Source organism: Selaginella moellendorffii, unplaced genomic scaffold (genome assembly GCF_000143415.4).
Source record: "Selaginella moellendorffii unplaced genomic scaffold, v1.0 SELMOscaffold_25, whole genome shotgun sequence".
Taxonomy (NCBI): Eukaryota; Viridiplantae; Streptophyta; class Lycopodiopsida; order Selaginellales; family Selaginellaceae; genus Selaginella; species Selaginella moellendorffii.
The window spans coordinates 1398402-1416442 of record NW_003314286.1 but is presented as its reverse complement, the minus strand read 5'-3'; the positions used below and the strand labels follow the sequence as shown (position 1 = coordinate 1416442).

Below are 18041 nucleotides of genomic sequence, written 5' to 3'. Positions count from 1 at the left end.
AAAAAAATTTGAATAATGAGAAGATAAATATAATACATCTTTAAAGCAAGCTAAACCATTAGTCAAGAGGATAAAGTAAAACTAAAGTAGTAACAAACAAAGCAACTCCTTTTAGTCAACCTAAAAAACTAAAGCTCCATCTTTCTCATTTTTTTCTTTGTTTTCAGATGGATTTTATTGTTTCATGTGCACCATTCACCTAAAATCTATGATTGAGTTATATGAAGTGGATTACAAATTTTTTGTAAATATGAAAAATTTGTTATATACTTGTGCAAAAATGGAATGGCAATAAAATAAATTCATCCACATAAGAAATCCAAAAACCACTGAATATCCAAAGATGTATTGCAATGAATATATGATTGCACATGGAGAATGTCATAAAGTTTCACTACCCATTTATGTTGTGGTAATTTACCAATTTATAGTAAAATTTGAAATCTTGTTATGGATTGATTGATTTTGACTAGACATTCTAGATTTTAGGGTGGGTAAAAGGTGGAGATTAAACTATATTTTCTGGGCTAATTAGAAAGCGTATTTAGATTAGCACTTAGCTAGGGTTTTCTTGAGCTCCGTGCACTTGATATCCTCCCCGGGTTGGAGCCCCGGATCGTTTTCCACATCTTGAGCCGCTCGTCGTACACATCGATCGAAGTGATTGAGCTGGTCGCCGGATCGGTAGATCGAAGAGACTTTCCCACCTAAAATCCTCAAGAACTCTTGAATGTCTGGGAGCTCCTCCCATCGATCCACACCACGAAAACCCGCCCGCCGGAGACGCTACACGCGAAATCCACTCGCGCCTTGCGCATGCTCGCGCACTGCTTCCACCGCCCGCCGATGCAATCGTAGGCCAGCACCTCGCTCCTCACGCGGAGATCCCTGTGGCAGCCGCCGCCAAAATCCCTCTCCTGCGTTCCTCCAAGAACGTAGAGCTTCCCCCCCAGTCCCACGCAGCCATAGCCCTTGAGCACCTCCAATCGCTCCGGGCAGCCATCCCACGCTGTGCCACTGTGTTACAGGGATTGGTGATCTGCAAACTCCTCCTGTGTACTTTATACCGCATCGCGAGGCATATTTTCCTTGTTTTAGGGAGCATCTGGCGAGCCCAACTCTCAAGTTGTTCCATTTGACAGGTCTGCTTCTCTTTTTCTCTTCTCTCGTGAATGGTGACTGATTGATTTGATCTTTGAGTGGCAGCAGCAGCAGCGGCTAGTTTCTGTGCAAGAGTTTTCTCTGTGTCTTCCAGACTTGACGTGCTTGAGAGTACGGAACTGAATGTGAAAGGTGGAAGCCAATTACATCACAGTCTGTAGGAGTTTTCTTGGTTCTCCGTGCACATTATGGTGAGCGTGGAGTTTAGCGATGGCGTTGCTACTCCCATGATTCCCAATGGACAAGCGAAATCGAAGCCTTCAACTCATGCCACTGCAAATGGAAATGTGGGAGCAGTGCTGGAAAACGGGCATGCAAACGGGAGTTCTTCTAATGGCAAAGCAAAGGACGAAGCTAGCAAACACCAAACTCTTGGTCACAAGAGCCTCCTCAAGAGCGACGCTCTCTATCAGGTACTTCCAATTTTCCAAATGCTCTGATCTCTAGATTTTCTCCATTGACGCAGTATCTCCTCGAGACGAGCGTTTATCCGCGAGAGCCAGCGTCACTCAGAGGATTGAGAGAGCTAACAGCAAAGCATCCATGGTTGGCTTTCCCAAACTCATTAGTTTCTCCTTGAAATACCTCTGATTTGTGCGAATTCTCTCTCAGGAACATGCCCTTGTAGGCAGGGATAAGGCGCTACTCCACAATGGCACCACTGCTGTTGCTCGCCATGTGACTGCGAACATGCAACAATCTCTTGCGATTGATACAGTGCCGGAGATTGCAGGAAGCTCTACCATTCACAGCTCTGATACCATGATGATACTGCTAAAGAGCATCTTGATCTATTACACCCTAGGTACAGAGGAACAGAACCTGCCTATGTGGCATAGAGCCAGAGACTAAGCTATTAACATTGAAAGCCTGCTCAATATCATCTGTGGGCGCGACGACATGAAATCTTTTCTATCCGACTTTTGAGAGATTGTGCTGCCCAAATGCTTATCGAAGAGCGCTACTGAAGGAGTCATCATGGAACTTCCATGATGGAAGTTCTTCAGCAAGTCGAATCGGCCATGCAATATCATCATGGGCCGGGGGCAAAGTATTGGAAGCTCAAGATTGTAATATGTTACACAGTTGCAGGCCAATTGACCTGGATTGTTAGACAGGATAATAAGATAAAAAAAGGCCTTATAATCAAATAATCACCCCTTTAGCCAATTAGTATAAAGTGTAAAGGATAAAATTTTAACAGCGACTGAGGCTTGATTTCTTAGTGGTACTACAATGCAATGGCAATGCAGTTCCAGCAAATCTGGGACACCTGCTGAGGGATTGTGCTGCCCAAACACTTATCGAAGAGTGCTACCAAAGGAGTCACCATGGAACTTCCATGATGGAAGTTCTTCAGCAAGTTGAATCAGCCGCACAGTATCATCATGGGCCAGGGGCAAAGTATCGGAAGCTCAAGATTGTGATATGCTACGCAGCTATAGGCCAGTTCGGCCAGTTTTTCATGCTCTAAGCAAGAAGCATACGTGATTCACTGAGAAAACTCTGTTTTCTAACGTTCTTTTGGCGCAGGGAGTCCTCACGCCAGTGACTGACGTGCTGGATGTGACTAAGCAAGCTCTACTTCTTGTTGCTATGAATGGATGTGAGCGTGGCCGCTGAAACCCCGTGAGTGATGAACAAGCTCGCACCAATTCGGTACTGACTAGATCATTTCAGGCCTCCACTTGATACGTTTGTTCCCCATGGTCACTGCGAAATCAAGCTCATGCGTGAAGAGAATCGTAGACTTCGAAGCGTATTCTGCTGAGCACGAGGTCTGTCTTGCCGGTCTCGAGGCTGCTTACATGGCTGCCATAGAAGATGGGGGACATATGATCAGTAGCATGTTCGGGCCTACACTTGAGTCCAAGGAGGTAGAACTCATGCGCGAGGCCGTCCCGAAGCGCACGTGCTCTTCTGATATCTCGGAATCATCAGAACGATCTTCTTCATCAGACAGTAGCAGCAGCAATGGCAGCAGGAGGGAGATTGGCGACGGTCACCAAGAGCAAGGAAGTGATCAAGGCGATGAAGGCGGTCTACAAGGTGGAAACTCTACCGCTCTGTGCGAAGAAATAGCCTGACAACAGGGAGGACATGCGCAACATGGCGTATGGAGTTTTGTGAGGATTGAAAGCAAGCTTTCTCAACTTTCTTTCCTTCTGTCTTTTGATCTTAGTGTCTGTCTCATCCTTGTTTATAAACATTCGGGCTTGGTGCACAGGATCATGTGTACTCGAAAGAGAATTAAAGAGAAGTACGTGCCAGCGTTTCGATTTAAAGGCTGGATCGCGACAATGCTGGAGTCCAACTGGCGTTACACAATTCAATCCGACTTCAATCAACTCGGACTTGTGCTCCAGTCTACTGAAGTCGAACCAAAGAGCAAGGACTGCTTGGAGTTCATCGATTTTCTCTTGAGCAGACCTTCTCGAACACAAGTGGATCTTGCGAGTTAATCTGAAAAAATACCTAGAATATGCCATAGAAGAATTAGGGCTGACGTAGATTGCCTATCCTTAGAATATGCTTTGAACTCAATCTTGTTCTTGCGTGGGGACGAGGAAGATGAGCAAGTCTACGTCGCCGATGCAGGGATCTCGGCCGGCGATTAGCAATGTACGGTAGTTTATCATGCCCTAAAAGCATATGCGTAAAGAATATGAAACGATACCTGATTTTTTTCAAAGTCATGTAGACTACTGTACCGAAGGAGGGTTGGCGTTTTCTGCACCGAACGCGTTTGGTGTAAATGCGTTTCCTGCACCGAACTCGTGTTCTGCACTAAACTAATTCATCAGAACGCTCAATCCACCTAATCACGTTTTGTTTTTAGACCGGGTATACTGCATTTTTGAAGGTATATGTATGACAAAGTCATGCAGCACGTGCTGCGATGAGTCAAGCTATACTTCATTTTGGTATAAACATGTTTTCTGCACTAAACTACCTCATTTACCCCATTATAAAAATTGAGTCTTCTTACCTCTTCTCAAGGTGAGCTGCAATGGCAACCATGGCGACAATGAAGGGAGCCTTCGGTTCATTGAAGGAGATTGGTGACATTGTGGGGAATTTTGATTTCAGCAAGGTAAAGTGGAACCTGTCTTGCCCAAAGCAGTGCTTAAGTCCTTGTGGAATGCTCCAGATTGATGTGCGTTCCAAGAGTGCTGAGGATTACCTCCACACCAACCTGGCACCATCGTTTGGGGCATTGAATGCAGAAACAGTGAAGAAGATGGATGAGGTTCTCAAGGTTTGCATCTCGGGAACCACCACTCTTCTCGCCAAAGTGCCACCAGAAGAGCGAACTTGGGAGAAGGTCAACTCCATGTTCATGCAAAACCCCCTGGTTGAGCCAATGGGCGATGGGGTTAGCAGAGCTGACAAGTTTCTGAACAAAAGCTCTAACGACTTCAAGTTTGACGGGTCACCGGATGCAGCTATTGTGAGAGCGGTAATAGAAGTTATGTATTATAGAAGAGCTCTATTAACCTTTGCGGTTCTCTCGTCACAGGTTCAGACCTGGTTTGTGAATCTCATTGCAGATGAGGACGTCCTGAAATCAACCAAGATCGACATTGAAGTTCTTGGGCGCATTGTTGCTCAGTCAGGGGCGACCATTAACAGCTTTGAAACTTTCTTTGCCAAGCATGAGCATCACGAGAAGACCATAATTGACATTGGGGTCTTAAGGTACCCTGATATGCAAAACCCGTACTTCAAGGTTTGTGCCCAGGCTGCCCTTTGTATTTCAGTCACAGCTCGTGTATTTGAGCAGGTGTACCGCATCAAACTCTTTGCTTGGTCTGATAGCAACCGTATTCTGTTCCATCAGGAGGATTCCAATGGCATCACTGGAGGTGAGGTGTCTAATGTAAACCACTGAAAATTGCACAGTCCTTTTGTTCTATTTGCAGAGTTCACCTTCCGTAAGTTTAAGCCACGCAAGGAGGTCATTGACAAGATGAACCCAGACGCCAAAAAGAAGGCTGTGGAAGCTGCAGATAACATCTTTGGTTTCTAATATCCAAGCTATGTCAATCGAGCCAAGATGCCCCCTGCTTCAAGCTAAAACATCTTTCTAAATAATAATCAAGTCCCTCATGACTTTCATTTACTGAAAATAACAGTTTTTATATTTTTTAATCTCAATTTCTGAAAGAGACAATCAGGAAAACAACAACTTCATAGACCTGGAACGACAAACTGCAATAAAAGTAATAAATATCTAAAAGCTACATGCTTTGGATTCCAAGTACTTTTGTCAATGTAGCAATTTTTTGCCGTCCACTGGAACATTGAAAGGTGATGATGAGTTTATCTATCTATCTATATACTGTTTATAGTCTTGTGGTGCTCATCAAGAAGCATAAGTATTCTTTGTGATATATTAATAAAAGGAAACATGAGATCATTATCATTGTCTCGTTGGTCTCTGTAGATTCTTCGTGCTCAAGGTTACCACAAGTTAGCCAGGGACAAGTTGATGGCTTGGCTGTGAGTGCCATTTGGCTCTCCATCTGGTGCCGGATTTTGTTGCTTTGATGCAAACGACCACAGGAACACTGTCGCAATAATATTGTAGAGCAACAAGGTCTCTCAGACGAGGTAATATCTAAATTGACTTTGACAAGGAACAAAACTTCGAGAATAGAACTTCAGAGAATGCTACTGGGCGTTTTTGTTGCAAACGACTTGGCACAGCGCAGCCAGTGCTGACGGAACAAGGCAAAGGGAGGCCTTCAAAACCATCGAGCTTTTCCTCCTGTAACTCACGAACTTTGTCACGAGCATATTGTAAGTTTTCTTTGGCAAATGCTTGCGTACTGATCAGTTGTTTCAGGCTATTTCGGCAGCGCATCACAGGTGTGACATCTCCTGCTATGATCCTAGAGATCTACTCCGGGAGTAGATTTCTCGCTCGTTCAAGACGATCCAGATGTTAAGGCAGTTGTAAATTTTTAGATTAATTGTTCCTAGTGTTCCTCTAACATAGCACTGTTTGGGTTTGAAATCTAGTAAGCTAAATGCGCAGGCCATGCATTTTGTACAATGTATCCAATTTTTCCAAAACAACAATTCCCTTTTTTCTTTTCTTACTTTTTTGTCCAGCTGAGAACACAGGTTTGACTAGCTCAAGCATGAGTCGTTCTGACATGATTGAATTTATCCTTGCTCATATTTACGACCACAATCTAAAGTGATGCTTGCCTTCCATGCAAGCCTCGCAATCCCCTGAACCATGAAGTCAGTCCAAATCACAAGCAGTAACAAGGTTCTGCTTGACAATGGGGTACATGTCCAAAGCGGCGGTGCCACAGCAACATACGCAACTCTCTTGTTAAGAAAATTCGGAAAGGTGGGATCATTATAGCATCTAGCTTGTAAATACTGGCATATCTGCTTCCATACATAGACTCGCAGAGTGATAGAAATACCATTGGGATCGCCAGAAAGATGATAACGATGCATCCAAGGAAAGTAAATTCTCTGTCAACTCCGAAACATAAAAGACATCTTCTATAAGTCAAGTCTCGCCATTCTTGAGCTGGACCATCATGGTGCCAACGCCCTTGGCCTCATAAAAGCGTCCTCCAGCAGCACGAATGCGCTTACCAGTCAGAATCTCATTATAAGTCTGACAAACATCCTTGAACAGCATGACATGAAATGCGGCAGCAGTGTTGAGCTAAAGAATTTCTGACTCCAAGGGACCATAGCTTGCCATATATGCACAAGATTGTGTGGAATTATTTGCACTTTGGCTAGCACGGTCAGGAGGAACATACTTGCCTGAGGCGATATCAACAGCCTTTAGGACACTCCTTTGCGTAATTGCAAGGCTTACAACGACTAGGCCACCTCTTCTGTTTATTGGAGTTGCTCCCACTGGGATTGCTTCCACTCCGACTCACAGCAGGAATTGAAGTGGTAGAACCAGAAGGATAGGCCTCTTGAGCTATAAAGACTGTTGCCTTGGCTGCCTTTCCTGATGCCATACGTAAATTATGCTGCCATTGTTCCTCCTTGAGTGCAACACATATTTGAAGAAAGGTAAGCTTCATTTGCATACTCTGTAAAGACGTGCAGATCTGTTGGAAATGCTCAATATCTAGAATACCATTCAATAATGCTGCTCGTTTGTCCACATCTGTGACAGCTTGCTTTGCTGCTCTAAGGCAAACCTCAATATAATTTATATCATTGATAAATTTCTCAATGGGTTCACGCCCTTTCAAAGTCACAACATGCTCCTCTGTCTGCGCTCCAAGAATTTGGGATAAAGCAGTCCAATTCTCGCTGGAAAACTTGGCACAATCAAGAAGATGAATTTACTGCTCACCAAGACCAATCTTGATTATGGAAAAGACACACTTTTTTCGAATTTTCCAATCACGCTACTCCACCCTGCTGCTGCTTGCCATATGACTGCGAACATGGAACAATCTCCCGTGATTAATACAGAGATCGCAGGAAGCATGGTGTGATACTGCTAAAGAACATCTTGATCTATTACACCCTAGGTATAGAGGAACAGAACCTGCCTATGTGGCATAGAGCTACTAACATCCTGAAAGCCTGCTCCTTATTGTCTTTGGGCACGATGACATGAAAGCTTTTCTTTCTGACTTTAGACATGATGTCCATAGATGTCCTAAATGTTAGGCACCAAGTCAAAATAATAGAATAAAGAAAAGGCCTTACAATCAAGTGATTAGCCCTTTAATCAATTAGCATAAGATGTAAGGGATAAGATCCTAACAATGAATAAGGTTTAGTTCTTTAGTGGCCGGGGAGAAGTACTACAATGTGGTGGCAATGCAGTTCCAGTGAATCTGGGACATGCTGAAAGATTGTCCTGCCCAAATGCTTATCGAAGAGCACTATCAAAAGAGTCATCATGGAACTTCCAGGATGGAAGTCCTTCAGCAAGTTGAATCAGCCACACAACATCATTGGGGCAAAGCATTGGAAGCTCAAGATTGTGATATGCTATGCAGCTGTAAGCTGGTTGATTAAAGGGTGGCCTAAATACGATTAGGTGTTAAGCACCATGCCAGAATAATAAGATAAAGTACAATCAAATAATCACCCCTTTAGCCAATTAAGATAGGATCAGCGTCTTCACGGGCTATTCTCTTCTCAGCACAGCGCTGGCGCTGCCAGAGGATGGAAAGGTGAAAACAAAGTCCTGGATCGAAGTTCACGACTAAGAAGTGTGTGTTCTACACAGATCATAGCAATGGACATTGACAGGAGCAACTATGATTTGGGATTCCCATTCTTGCAAGAAGCAGGAGTGGACCACAAGATTGATTTCCGTGAGGGCCCAGCTCTGGCAACTCTGGACGAGCTCGTTCAAAATGTAAGCCTTCACGTTTTAAGATCATTTCCTTCTTTCTTTCCTGTTTTCCTTCTTTCTCTAAAAGTAGATGAAGCTCACCATCCTCTCGATCCTACTTTTAACCTGCCAAGCTCGCGAAGTAAAATACCCCTGTTCATAGAAAACGAACGTTTCACTCTTTTCTTTATACGTTCCTCTAAAAGAAAAACGTTATCTTTGTACTCTCAGGACAAGAACCATGGCTTCTTCGATTTCATTTTTATTGATGCCGACAAGAACAACTATCTCAACTATCACGAGAGAGTAATGCAGCTCGTCAAGATCGGTGGAATCATCGGCTATGACAACACGCTGTGGAACGGAGCAGTGGTGGCGTCCGACGATGAGCCAATGCGCAAGTACGTCCGGTTATACAAAGATTTCGTCAAGGAGCTCAACAAAGTTCTCGCGGCGGACCCTCGCATCGAGATAAGTCACATTTCCATTAGCGACGGGATCACGCTGTGCAGACGCATCGTATGATAAAAACCAAATCGCCACCTACAGTTCTTATTGTTCTTCCACAGATAGCTCTTCAGTAGCTCGTTAGGAGAATCTTTCCACCTCTCGCTGGTGTCTGCAAGAAGAAGGAATTATTTTGTTCATAAGCTTCGGACTGTTATTTCGAAGTCTCATGGAAGGAATTCTTCTCTTACCTGGCTCTTGACGATGGCTTCCTGGATCTTCTCCAGCGGGAGCTTCTCCCCTGTCAATGGAGTGATCACCTTCTTCTCCAGGAGCTCCCAGATCTTCGCACCGAGCTTCTTTTGCTCGGGGACGCCGAGCTTCGCGATCCAGCGGGTCAAGTGGAAGCCGCGAACGCGGACGTGCCTAAAGATCACGTCTGGAGGGTTTGCGCTGATGTCCTCGCCGTCCAAGAGCCCGTACACCAAGATGGTGCCTTCGTCCCTCATTGTCGTGCTCACAAGCTTGGAAAGCCAGAAAAGAAAAACTTATAAGCTTCCATGGAACATTGTATGATACCTTTGTGGTTTTGCCTCCCAGGCAATCGGTAGCTCCATAAACCATCCTTCCTTTGGTTACCTCTCTCACGATCTCGAGTACGTTTTCCTCTTTGAAGTTGATCACTACGTCGGCCCCGAGTGCTTTAAGCTCTTCCTTTTGCTCGTTTCGCCTAACCAAGTTGATTGTCTGTTGGATGGAACTTGAGAAATCACCAGTAATTTCAAAAGAGGAGCAAAGATCACCTTGATGCCTTGGTGACGAGCGATTTGGATAAACATTCTCCCAAGCACAGATGCGGCCGCAGTCTGCAGTACGTACTCTCCCTCTGGCACCTTGAGTGATTGGAGCATCGCATATGCTTCCAAAAGAAAGAGAAAACGATAGATATTGAACGACTCAAGGAAATCTTACACAGTACCTGTCCACGGATTCACGTAGTACTGCGCAGCAACGTCGTCCGAGATGGAATCCGGCACCAATGTCAAGTTCCTCGGCGAAGTTACCATGAACTCTTGCCAAGTTCCTCCGGGTCCAGTGTGGAACACCCGCTGCCCCACGCTCAAGCCACTCACATTTGCTCCAACCTGCGGCGAAGGTTTCACGTCAAAGTTCTCTTTGGAGAGAAAGCACAAGCGCGTTACCTCGTGAATCTTTCCCATTCCTTCGAAGCCAGGGACATACGGGAACTTGTAGTCGCCTGGATAGATGCCCATCAACGAGACCACATCGGAAGGATTGACGGGGCGGCAGAGAATCTTGAGCAGCACCTCGTCTGGCCCGGGCTTCGGAGTTTGCACAGTCACGACTTGGCACACCGAGACTGGGTTTGCGGGGTTGAATCCCATCACTTGGATTGCCTTGTGCGCCATCACGAGTGGTTTTTTTGAGGAGATACTGGTTGAGACGAAGAATGAGAAAGCAATGTCACTGGCCTTTATATGCGTGCGGACTAGAATGTGAAGTCAAGCGTTTGGTGTAGCCACCGCTTGAGAATGTTGAAGATCGCAGTGGAGCTCGGTCAGTCATCCTCTTTTTCTTTCTCTTTTTTTTGTTGGCAGAGTCAAGGAGACCACTTGTTGGCTGCTACCGACCATCCTCGATCAAACGATAACCCAAAGGAAAGTCTTGTTCACCCTGGCCGATGACGAGGGAAGACAAAATATTCTCGCTGGGCATTTGTGGAAGGAGAGGCTCCGTGTACGGAAAATAAAAACACCAAACCACGACAATAGAGCAGGCAAAAAACTCAAGATAAAATGGAAAAATTGTTAAAGGTGTTTTGAGCTTGAGTATGTTTAAAAGTTGACTCCACAGAGTGACCTTTGGCATTTGTTATCTTTCTCATTTATTTCTTTATTGTTTCATGTGCACCATTCACCTAAAGCCTATGATTGAGTTGATGTACATTAACAAAGTTTTCATATGAAGTGGATGACAAAGTTTTGATAAATATGAAAAATCTTATTTATGCAAAAATGGAATGGCAGTAAAAATAAATTGTAAAACCACCAAATGTCCAAGTTTTGCAATGAGGATGTATTGCAACGAATATATGATTGCACATGGAGAATGTCATGAAGTGTTCTAATTTCCCAAGAAAAAAGAAAAAACTTTCAAGTATGTGATATTAGTTTTTTTCCATATCCATATAGAACTTGAAGAAAACACCTTCAAGCCTGCCTTTCGACGCTGAGGACGACGATAACGAGCTTCCGGACTTTGACTGTAGCAGCGGAGGTTTCGGGGCCTGGAATTCACTCAAGGTTGGAGAGGGAAATGACAAGCGTACCTGTTGTAAACAGATCTAGCTTCGGCTTGGATTCCAGCAACCCGGGGAGAGATACATGAATATCCTAGGAATTCAATAACATTTTGCGAAAATAGAACTGGGAGCTCTAGGTTTATATTGCATAGGGCCCGCAACAATTTCATCTTTGTGGATTGTGTGCGTGAAAGCAAACAAAAAGTACTCTGGAGAGCTTTCTGGTTGAAACTTTCAACTTGAAAGACGCTTTCTCTCTTGAGTGGAGTTTGAGAACTATATCTCTAGACAGTGAAGTGCAAGGATAAATCACGGATCACTTGGTGTGTGGCCTTGGCATATACTAGGAAGGAGCCCACGAGCTCCATTGATGATCACTTCACCCACAAGCAGTGCTTACAAGAACAAAAAAATTCAAAGAGGAGGGGCAGATAGAAGATTAATTGTCACGACTGCTGCTAGGTATGGACGGTGCAATGGGCAGACTGAGTTTTCCAAAAGCATTTAGTGCGACAGAGGCAAGAGAAGAGCAGGCTATGGAGGAGAGCTTTTTACGAGCAAGGGAATCGTGGATAGGGACCCGCGCCGTGCGTGTCTTGCCCGTCAATTATCGCCACAAAATAATGGCTTTAAGCTCGACGCACTTCTCGATTGTGAGTGACGACCCAGAAGAAGAAGAACAAGATGGGAAGAAGAAGGAGAAGAGATTTTTCCCGGTGGAATCTAGTCCTCGTGGTGGTGGTGGTGGTGATTCTTTCAAATGCGAGAGCTTCAACAGCTCAACTGAGGTATGCTTGCGATGTTTCCAGCAATGCCAGCCTCGGCTCGTTTCCATTCTGCGATACCAAGCTCGGCATTGATGTTCGCGTCCAAGACTTGGTTTCGAGGCTCACTCTGGACGAGAAAGTGGACGAGATGGTGAATGCTGCTCAAGGCATTCCCCGGCTGGGAGTTCCTAGCTATCAGTGGTGGCAAGAAGCTCTCCACGGTGTAGCTTCCAGTCCGGGAGTCCAGTTTGGTGGTCTTGCTCCGGCTGCTACAAGCTTTCCAATGCCGATAGCCACGGCAGCGTCATTCAATTCCACACTCTTCTATTCAATCGGAGAGGTAAGTTTTGTGTCAAGTTCTAGAAATCTTTGTCTATCTAGACCAACGAACTTATCCATGAGAATTCCTGCAATGCAGGCTGTGTCAAGCGAGGCCCGGGCGCTACACAACTTGGGAAGAGCTGGACTGACGTTTTGGAGTCCAAACGTGAACATCTTTCGCGATCCAAGATGGGGACGAGGCCAGGAGACTCCCGGAGAAGACCCTCTACTTGCCAGCAAATTTGCGTCCCTGTACGTGAGAGGACTTCAAGGAGGAGCATACGAGGGATCCGCAAGTGATGGTTTCCTCAAGGTCTCAGCGTGCTGCAAGCATCTTACGGCCTATGACGTGGACAATTGGAAAGGTATGGATCGATACCACTTCAATGCGGAGGTATAGTCTTGGACTTCTCTCTCTTATCTCTTTTCTTTGCTTTTCACTGTGTAGTGAGTGATATGTTTTCTCTTGTGAGTTTCTTGTAGGTGAGTGAACAGGACTTAGTCGACACTTACAACCCGCCTTTCCAAAGCTGCATTGAGGATGGCCGAGTGAGCAGTGTGATGTGCTCCTATAACCGGGTGAATGGTGTCCCAACTTGTGCTGATCGAAATTTGCTCACAGAAACAGTACGAAATAGCTGGGGATTCAATGGGTTTGTTCTTCTTTCTCGTCAAGAAAAATCACTCTTTTACTTCTTATTTCTCCAGATATATAGTTTCTGACTGTGATGCTCTTCAAGTTCTTTTTGAGGACACAACATATGCTCCCTCAGCCGAAGATGCAGTTGCTGATTCCATTCTCGCAGGTAAAAATTTGATAAATAATTGGGAAGACCATCAAGTTCTTATATAGTGACTTGCAGGCCTTGATCTTAATTGTGGAACTTTTCTCGGCAAGCACGCGAAGTCAGCACTTCAAGCTGGGAAGATCACTGAGGCCGACCTTGACCATGCAGTCTCTAATCTTATGAGAACCAGAATGCGTCTTGGATTGTTCGATGGTGATCCAAACTCTCAACCATATTCATCGCTAGGAGCAACTGATATTTGCAGTAATGATCACCAGCAGCTTGCTCTGGATGCCGCTCTCCAGGGAGTCGTCCTCCTCAAAAATGATGGCTCCCTACCTCTATCCACAGCCTTGAAAACCGTGGCTCTTATAGGACCGAACGCAAATGCAACTTACACGATGCTTGGAAACTATGAAGGTGAAAGATTAACTTCTTCAAAACTCTTTAGATTTTCTTATGGTAGGAATTCTTTTTGTAGGAATTCCATGCAAGTATATCTCACCTTTGCAGGGCATGCAAATCTACAGCAGTAACATCCTCTACTCACCAGGTTGCAGAAATGTAGCATGCAATGAAGGTGACCTGGTAGCATCAGCAGTTGAGGTGGCAACCAAAGCAGATGCTGTGGTTTTGGTGGTTGGCCTTGACCAGTCCCAGGAGAGGGAGACCTTCGATAGAACAAGTTTACTTCTTCCGGGAATGCAATCTCAACTTGTCTCTAACATCGCAAATGCTGTCACTAGTCCTATTGTTCTTGTGATCATGTCTGCGGGGCCTGTCGATATCTCAACTTTCAAGGACAATTCACGAATTTCAAGTGTTATTTGGCTCGGGTATCCTGGTCAATCTGGAGGTGCTGCTCTTGCTCATGTTGTTTTTGGAGCTTACAATCCAGGTATTCCTTATCTTTTTTTCCTTCTTGCAAGCTTAGAACTTATAAGCATTGAATCTCAAATTAGGTGGCCGCTTGCCAAATACTTGGTACCACGAGGAATTTACAAACGTTTCCATGCTGGATATGCAGATGAGGCCCAATCCACTATCGGGATATCCAGGGAGAAGTTATAGATTCTATACAGGAACACCACTCTATAACTTCGGCGATGGATTGTCTTACTCAACTTACTTCTACAAATTTCTTTTGGCACCAACAAAACTCTCCTTTTTCAAAAGCAACACAGGAAACTCTAGAGGCTGTCCAGCAGTAAATAGGAGCAAAGCTAAATCTGGTTGCTTTCATTTACCAGCAGACGATCTGGAAACTTGCAACAGCATTTTGTTCCAAGTCAGCGTGGAAGTAAGCAATCTCGGTCCCAGGTCTGGAAGCCACTCGGTGCTAATCTTCTCGGCTCCTCCACCAGTGGAGGGAGCTCCTCTCAAGCAACTCATTGCATTCCAGAAGGTCCATTTGGAATCAGACACAACTCAAAGGCTGATCTTTGGCATCGATCCATGCAAGCACCTCAGCAGTGTCCGGAGAAATGGGAAAAGGTTTCTACACTCTGGTCGACACAAGCTACTCATTGGTAATGCTGTTCACATCCTTGATATCTCCAAAGTCTGAAGAAAAGGAACTAGTTTCCATTCTTCTTTCTTTACATTCTTTGAAGCTGAGTCAAAAAAGTTTCTTTATCCATGTAGCTCAATTGATTGATTTATTGAATAAGCTGAGATCTCCACTCTCAAAAGTTGGGCCTGGAAATCAAGAGTGGTGCCTCCCACATCCACAGCAACCAGTTTCTCGTCCTGATCCCGGCAAACCCATTGGTAAGCCACCTCCTTTTGAAAATTCTAGCCAGCTTTTCATCTTTTTCCTTGACGACTTGGCTCCACTCAAGTAGTATATAGAACCTCAAGCTTAACCAGATCTGCTGGACAAGGTATCTCGTGCTCACTTTGCTGGTATCTTCCACTAAAGAGTGATTGTAGAGCCACCATATCTCAATTAAAATGGTCCTCCTGAGCAAATTCCACACATAAACAGTGTGGCGACTCTTCCATTCCTCTCCCTCAAGTCCTTGTCCAAAGAGAGTTTGTTTCCAGTTCACTAGAATTTTTCCCTTGGAGAAACCACTCAGCTTGCATAAGATTTTTGTGGCCCAATACCAGATCGTGGCCCAAAAGTTTGAGAAGAACATATTAACTAGTGTGTTGGTGATGTCTGCTAGATCGATTTGAGGCTCTCTTTTGCTGGTTTCCAAGCTGTGACAAATGACCGAGGTGCTGGTTCTCCAAATGAGGATGAGACGATGTCCATTGGGAGTGAACCAAGACAGACATCTCCTACCCAGACTTTTCCGTTTTTCTTGCAAACTTGGTTGGCTTCGCAAAGCTCTCAGTGGAGCTCATTTTCAAATTCTTGTGCATTATAAGTGCTCATCAAGGCGACACGAATGCAATGGGGGTACACTGCAATTGTGGCATGCCATTTGTTATTGTTGGTGGTGGTGGCAGCCACAACCATCTCCACGCTCTTTCTTTGTGGGTGTCGGTTATTGTCATCTGAATGGCATAAACTAACTTTAATTTAATAAACGAAAAATATTAACAAAAAATCTTTAAGTATAATATGCCATAAATATACAAGCAGAATCCAAACTAACGATCCCAGGATTCACTTGGAGGATTTGGAAACCTTGAGACAGGCATGCTGTAAACGCTGTGATTGATCCGAGCTGCTGCACTCCTGAAACATGAATCATCAAGTCAACGAGGGGTACTGCAAATGAAGAAAGACTGGGTGATAAACACGCTGATTAACGAAGAATGATGTCAAAGAAATTTTGAAATTTTCCATGGGTGACCACGGGATTCAGGGTAACGAAGAACTTGCTGCTAGTCTGGAAAGTGCCGCCGGATCCCAGGTAGGGCGAGCATGTTCCCGCCCAGAACGGGCCCGCGTGGGCGAGACCCTTAAAGGAACAGCCACATTCTCGCAGAGGACCTGACTCATCTGACGGCTCCCAACCGCCAGATCGAGTTAACAGGCGAGCACAGCCCGTTAAGATCAAAGTATCGTGGTTTCCAAGACAAGCTAAAGTTCTAAACCGTGGCACACTTGAGGATCTCGTCGCGTCGTCAATTTCAACCAGCTGAAACTGGGGAAACTCGTCAAGAAGGGAGCTATGTATGGACGTGTGTACTCGGCTAAGTGGCTTGGATGTAAGTTTGCAGTGAAGATCTTTAAGCAGTTTGATCCAAGCTTTCACAGGGATGAAAGCAGATGAAAGCACTGGCAACTATCAAGCATCCCAACATAAATCGAATGGTAGGATTCAGCGAGACTCCGAAGTGCACACATCGTGATGGAATGCACATGGACTTCGAAACTTTCATGCACCAGCACGGGCAGAGCTTGACTCCAAAGGATCAGATCTACTCCATGCTACAGATGGAATGAAATTCTTGCACGCTAAAGAAGTGTTTCATCGGGATCTCAAGCCCAAGACATTCTGGTAGAGCTGCATCACGATCGTCGACATGGAGATCTAGACGGCTCGCCAGCGATCGTCAAGATGTCTGGCGAGAACAGATTTTGCGATGGGAAGAAAGAATCTGACGGCTCGAGATCTGGAACTCTCGGCTACATGGCTCCTGAAGTTAATGACACGGGCTCCACAGGCTACTCGAGAAAAGCCGACGTTTACAGCTTTGGCATGGTTTGCTACCGTGTTTTTACAGGAAGCGCTGGTTATGATGCAAATCTCGCGTACATGCTGCACAAGCGGCCTGAGTTCCCTCTAGAGTGCTCAATCTCGCTGAGAAATCTCATACAGAAGTGCTGGAGTCAACGGCCGGCCTTGCGTTCATCGTTCGGAGGCAAAGAGGCTTTGGCATGACTAAGAAACAATTCCTTGTTGTCACCAAAGTTACCACTGCAACACCCGACTTTCACATTCTTCTTCAGTTTCAAGCTTTTGAAATTCAGTGCCCATTGTCACTTGCAAGAAACAGTAAATATTTCTCGTTAACATGATCTAGGCCATGTTGTACATGGCATTGGGTGATTTAAACGCCATGCTTCCAGGGAAAGGATTTGGATCAAAGTCCGTATCCCAGTTGTCTCCAACTGTAGCTTGAATCCGTCCACCAGAAGATTTAATTTCTCCATACCATTTAGAGTTTCCTGCTGTGTTTATGTCTTCAACCACGTTTAGCCTCCGAGGTGCACTGATTAATGATTTTTGTAAGGCAGGTGCAAAGTTGTATAAACCTCACCTTAGAAATAGTTTCTTCCATCTTCTGTAGCCCACATCTCGCAAGTTCTTCTCGGTGATTGCACGCTGCGACTCATTTCGCTGCTGAGACATCAAGTAAACAGTCCACTTTGCTTTGATGAGCTTATGATAGAGTGTTCTCATTGGCACGATCGCTGTGGCCTTGCCTTTTTCTATCCAGATGCTAAAGTCGGTCTGGTTGAACTTGGAAGCTCTAGTCGAATAGATCCAATCAAAAAGCTATAAATATCTCTAATAAATGAATACACGTACCCGTAGTTGTGTTTGGCAAAGTAAGCAACATTGGATAGCAAAGTCTCGTCCACATCAAACACCCAGCTGTCCCGGCCATCGTCACGAACTTTGATGCTTTGGGCGTGCTTCGTAGCTTGATCCGCCATGAAACTCAAGTCCTGCAAGTATCGAGGACCAGTTGTGTAGCGACGAACGAAACCCACGCATTCAATGGGAAGCGTCCACTCCCGGATGTTCCCAGCCTCGGCATTGATCTGAAAACTCTCGCAGTATTCCTCGATCTTCTGGCCCGGGAGCCTGGGAGGAGGCTCAAAGCACTGGGAATTCAAAGAGCTCATTGCAGAAAATAGCAAAGAACACAAGATAATCGAAACAACCATTTTGCAAAGAAGTTAGTATGCAAGCATACAG

The 18041-nt window shown here is 45.0% G+C and overlaps 5 protein-coding genes across 6 annotated transcripts; 3 read left to right on the top strand and 2 right to left on the bottom strand.

Moving 5' to 3' along the window:
• Window positions 1–4136: 4136 nt before the first annotated feature.
• LOC112347923 lies at window positions 4137–5284 on the top strand. Its single transcript, XM_024679653.1, has 5 exons — window positions 4137–4255; window positions 4313–4621; window positions 4682–4891; window positions 4946–5027; window positions 5085–5284. The coding sequence occupies exons 1-5, from the start codon at window positions 4172–4174 to the stop codon at window positions 5189–5191; spliced, it is 792 nt and encodes a 263-aa protein (XP_024535421.1). The 5' UTR covers window positions 4137–4171; the 3' UTR covers window positions 5192–5284.
• A 3004-nt stretch (window positions 5285–8288) lies between these two features.
• LOC112347924 (caffeoyl-CoA O-methyltransferase-like) lies at window positions 8289–9162 on the top strand. The gene is made up of 3 exons (XM_024679654.1): window positions 8289–8345; window positions 8402–8533; window positions 8741–9162. Exons 2-3 carry the CDS (start codon window positions 8411–8413, stop codon window positions 9032–9034), a joined length of 417 nt encoding a protein of 138 aa, XP_024535422.1. The 5' UTR covers window positions 8289–8345; window positions 8402–8410; the 3' UTR covers window positions 9035–9162.
• Window positions 9028–10396, bottom strand: LOC112347921 (enoyl-[acyl-carrier-protein] reductase, mitochondrial-like). Its single transcript, XM_024679650.1, has 6 exons — window positions 10159–10396; window positions 9936–10101; window positions 9760–9875; window positions 9536–9703; window positions 9208–9480; window positions 9028–9128 (listed from the first exon to the last, which is right to left on the bottom strand). Exons 1-6 carry the CDS (start codon window positions 10384–10386, stop codon window positions 9087–9089), a joined length of 993 nt encoding a protein of 330 aa, XP_024535418.1. The 5' UTR covers window positions 10387–10396; the 3' UTR covers window positions 9028–9086.
• Window positions 10397–11622: 1226 nt separating this feature from the next.
• On the top strand, window positions 11623–14811 carry LOC9636756 (probable beta-D-xylosidase 5). 2 transcript variants are annotated; one of them, XM_002974787.2, is made up of 7 exons: window positions 11623–12386; window positions 12465–12761; window positions 12851–13020; window positions 13076–13173; window positions 13231–13575; window positions 13637–14053; window positions 14118–14811. In XM_002974787.2, the coding sequence occupies exons 1-7, from the start codon at window positions 11964–11966 to the stop codon at window positions 14720–14722; spliced, it is 2355 nt and encodes a 784-aa protein (XP_002974833.1). In that variant the 5' UTR covers window positions 11623–11963; the 3' UTR covers window positions 14723–14811. The 2 variants fall into 2 exon arrangements, with proteins under 2 accessions (XP_002974833.1, XP_024535550.1); XM_024679782.1 differs by having other exon boundaries at window positions 14183–14333.
• A 2283-nt stretch (window positions 14812–17094) lies between these two features.
• On the bottom strand, window positions 17095–18020 carry LOC9637400 (acid phosphatase 1). Its single transcript, XM_002974581.2, has 3 exons — window positions 17649–18020; window positions 17377–17589; window positions 17095–17328 (listed from the first exon to the last, which is right to left on the bottom strand). The coding sequence occupies exons 1-3, from the start codon at window positions 18008–18010 to the stop codon at window positions 17136–17138; spliced, it is 768 nt and encodes a 255-aa protein (XP_002974627.2). The 5' UTR covers window positions 18011–18020; the 3' UTR covers window positions 17095–17135.
• Between the last annotated feature and the right edge of the window lie 21 nt (window positions 18021–18041).

Coding starts and splice junctions, on each gene's coding strand:
- LOC112347923 (XM_024679653.1), top strand. CDS start 4,172: ATGGCAACCATGGCGACAATGAAGGGAGCCTTCGGTTCATTGAAGGAG. Junction 4,256..4,312: donor GGAATTTTGATTTCAGCAAG/GTAAAGTGGAAC, acceptor GGAATGCTCCAG/ATTGATGTGCGTTCCAAGAG. Junction 4,892..4,945: donor TGCAAAACCCGTACTTCAAG/GTTTGTGCCCAG, acceptor GTATTTGAGCAG/GTGTACCGCATCAAACTCTT.
- LOC112347924 (XM_024679654.1), top strand. CDS start 8,411: ATGGACATTGACAGGAGCAACTATGATTTGGGATTCCCATTCTTGCAA. Junction 8,534..8,740: donor TGGACGAGCTCGTTCAAAAT/GTAAGCCTTCAC, acceptor TTGTACTCTCAG/GACAAGAACCATGGCTTCTT.
- LOC112347921 (XM_024679650.1), bottom strand. CDS start 10,386: ATGGCGCACAAGGCAATCCAAGTGATGGGATTCAACCCCGCAAACCCA. Junction 9,704..9,759: donor CTCGTCACCAAGGCATCAAG/GTGATCTTTGCT, acceptor TCCATCCAACAG/ACAATCAACTTGGTTAGGCG. Junction 9,129..9,207: donor AAGCCATCGTCAAGAGCCAG/GTAAGAGAAGAA, acceptor TTCTTCTTGCAG/ACACCAGCGAGAGGTGGAAA.
- LOC9636756 (XM_002974787.2), top strand. CDS start 11,964: ATGGGAAGAAGAAGGAGAAGAGATTTTTCCCGGTGGAATCTAGTCCTC. Junction 13,021..13,075: donor AATAGCTGGGGATTCAATGG/GTTTGTTCTTCT, acceptor TTATTTCTCCAG/ATATATAGTTTCTGACTGTG. Junction 13,576..13,636: donor GATGCTTGGAAACTATGAAG/GTGAAAGATTAA, acceptor TTCTTTTTGTAG/GAATTCCATGCAAGTATATC.
- LOC9637400 (XM_002974581.2), bottom strand. CDS start 18,010: ATGGTTGTTTCGATTATCTTGTGTTCTTTGCTATTTTCTGCAATGAGC. Junction 17,590..17,648: donor TTTGCCAAACACAACTACGG/GTACGTGTATTC, acceptor CTATTCGACTAG/AGCTTCCAAGTTCAACCAGA. Junction 17,329..17,376: donor TGGAAGAAACTATTTCTAAG/GTGAGGTTTATA, acceptor ATCATTAATCAG/TGCACCTCGGAGGCTAAACG.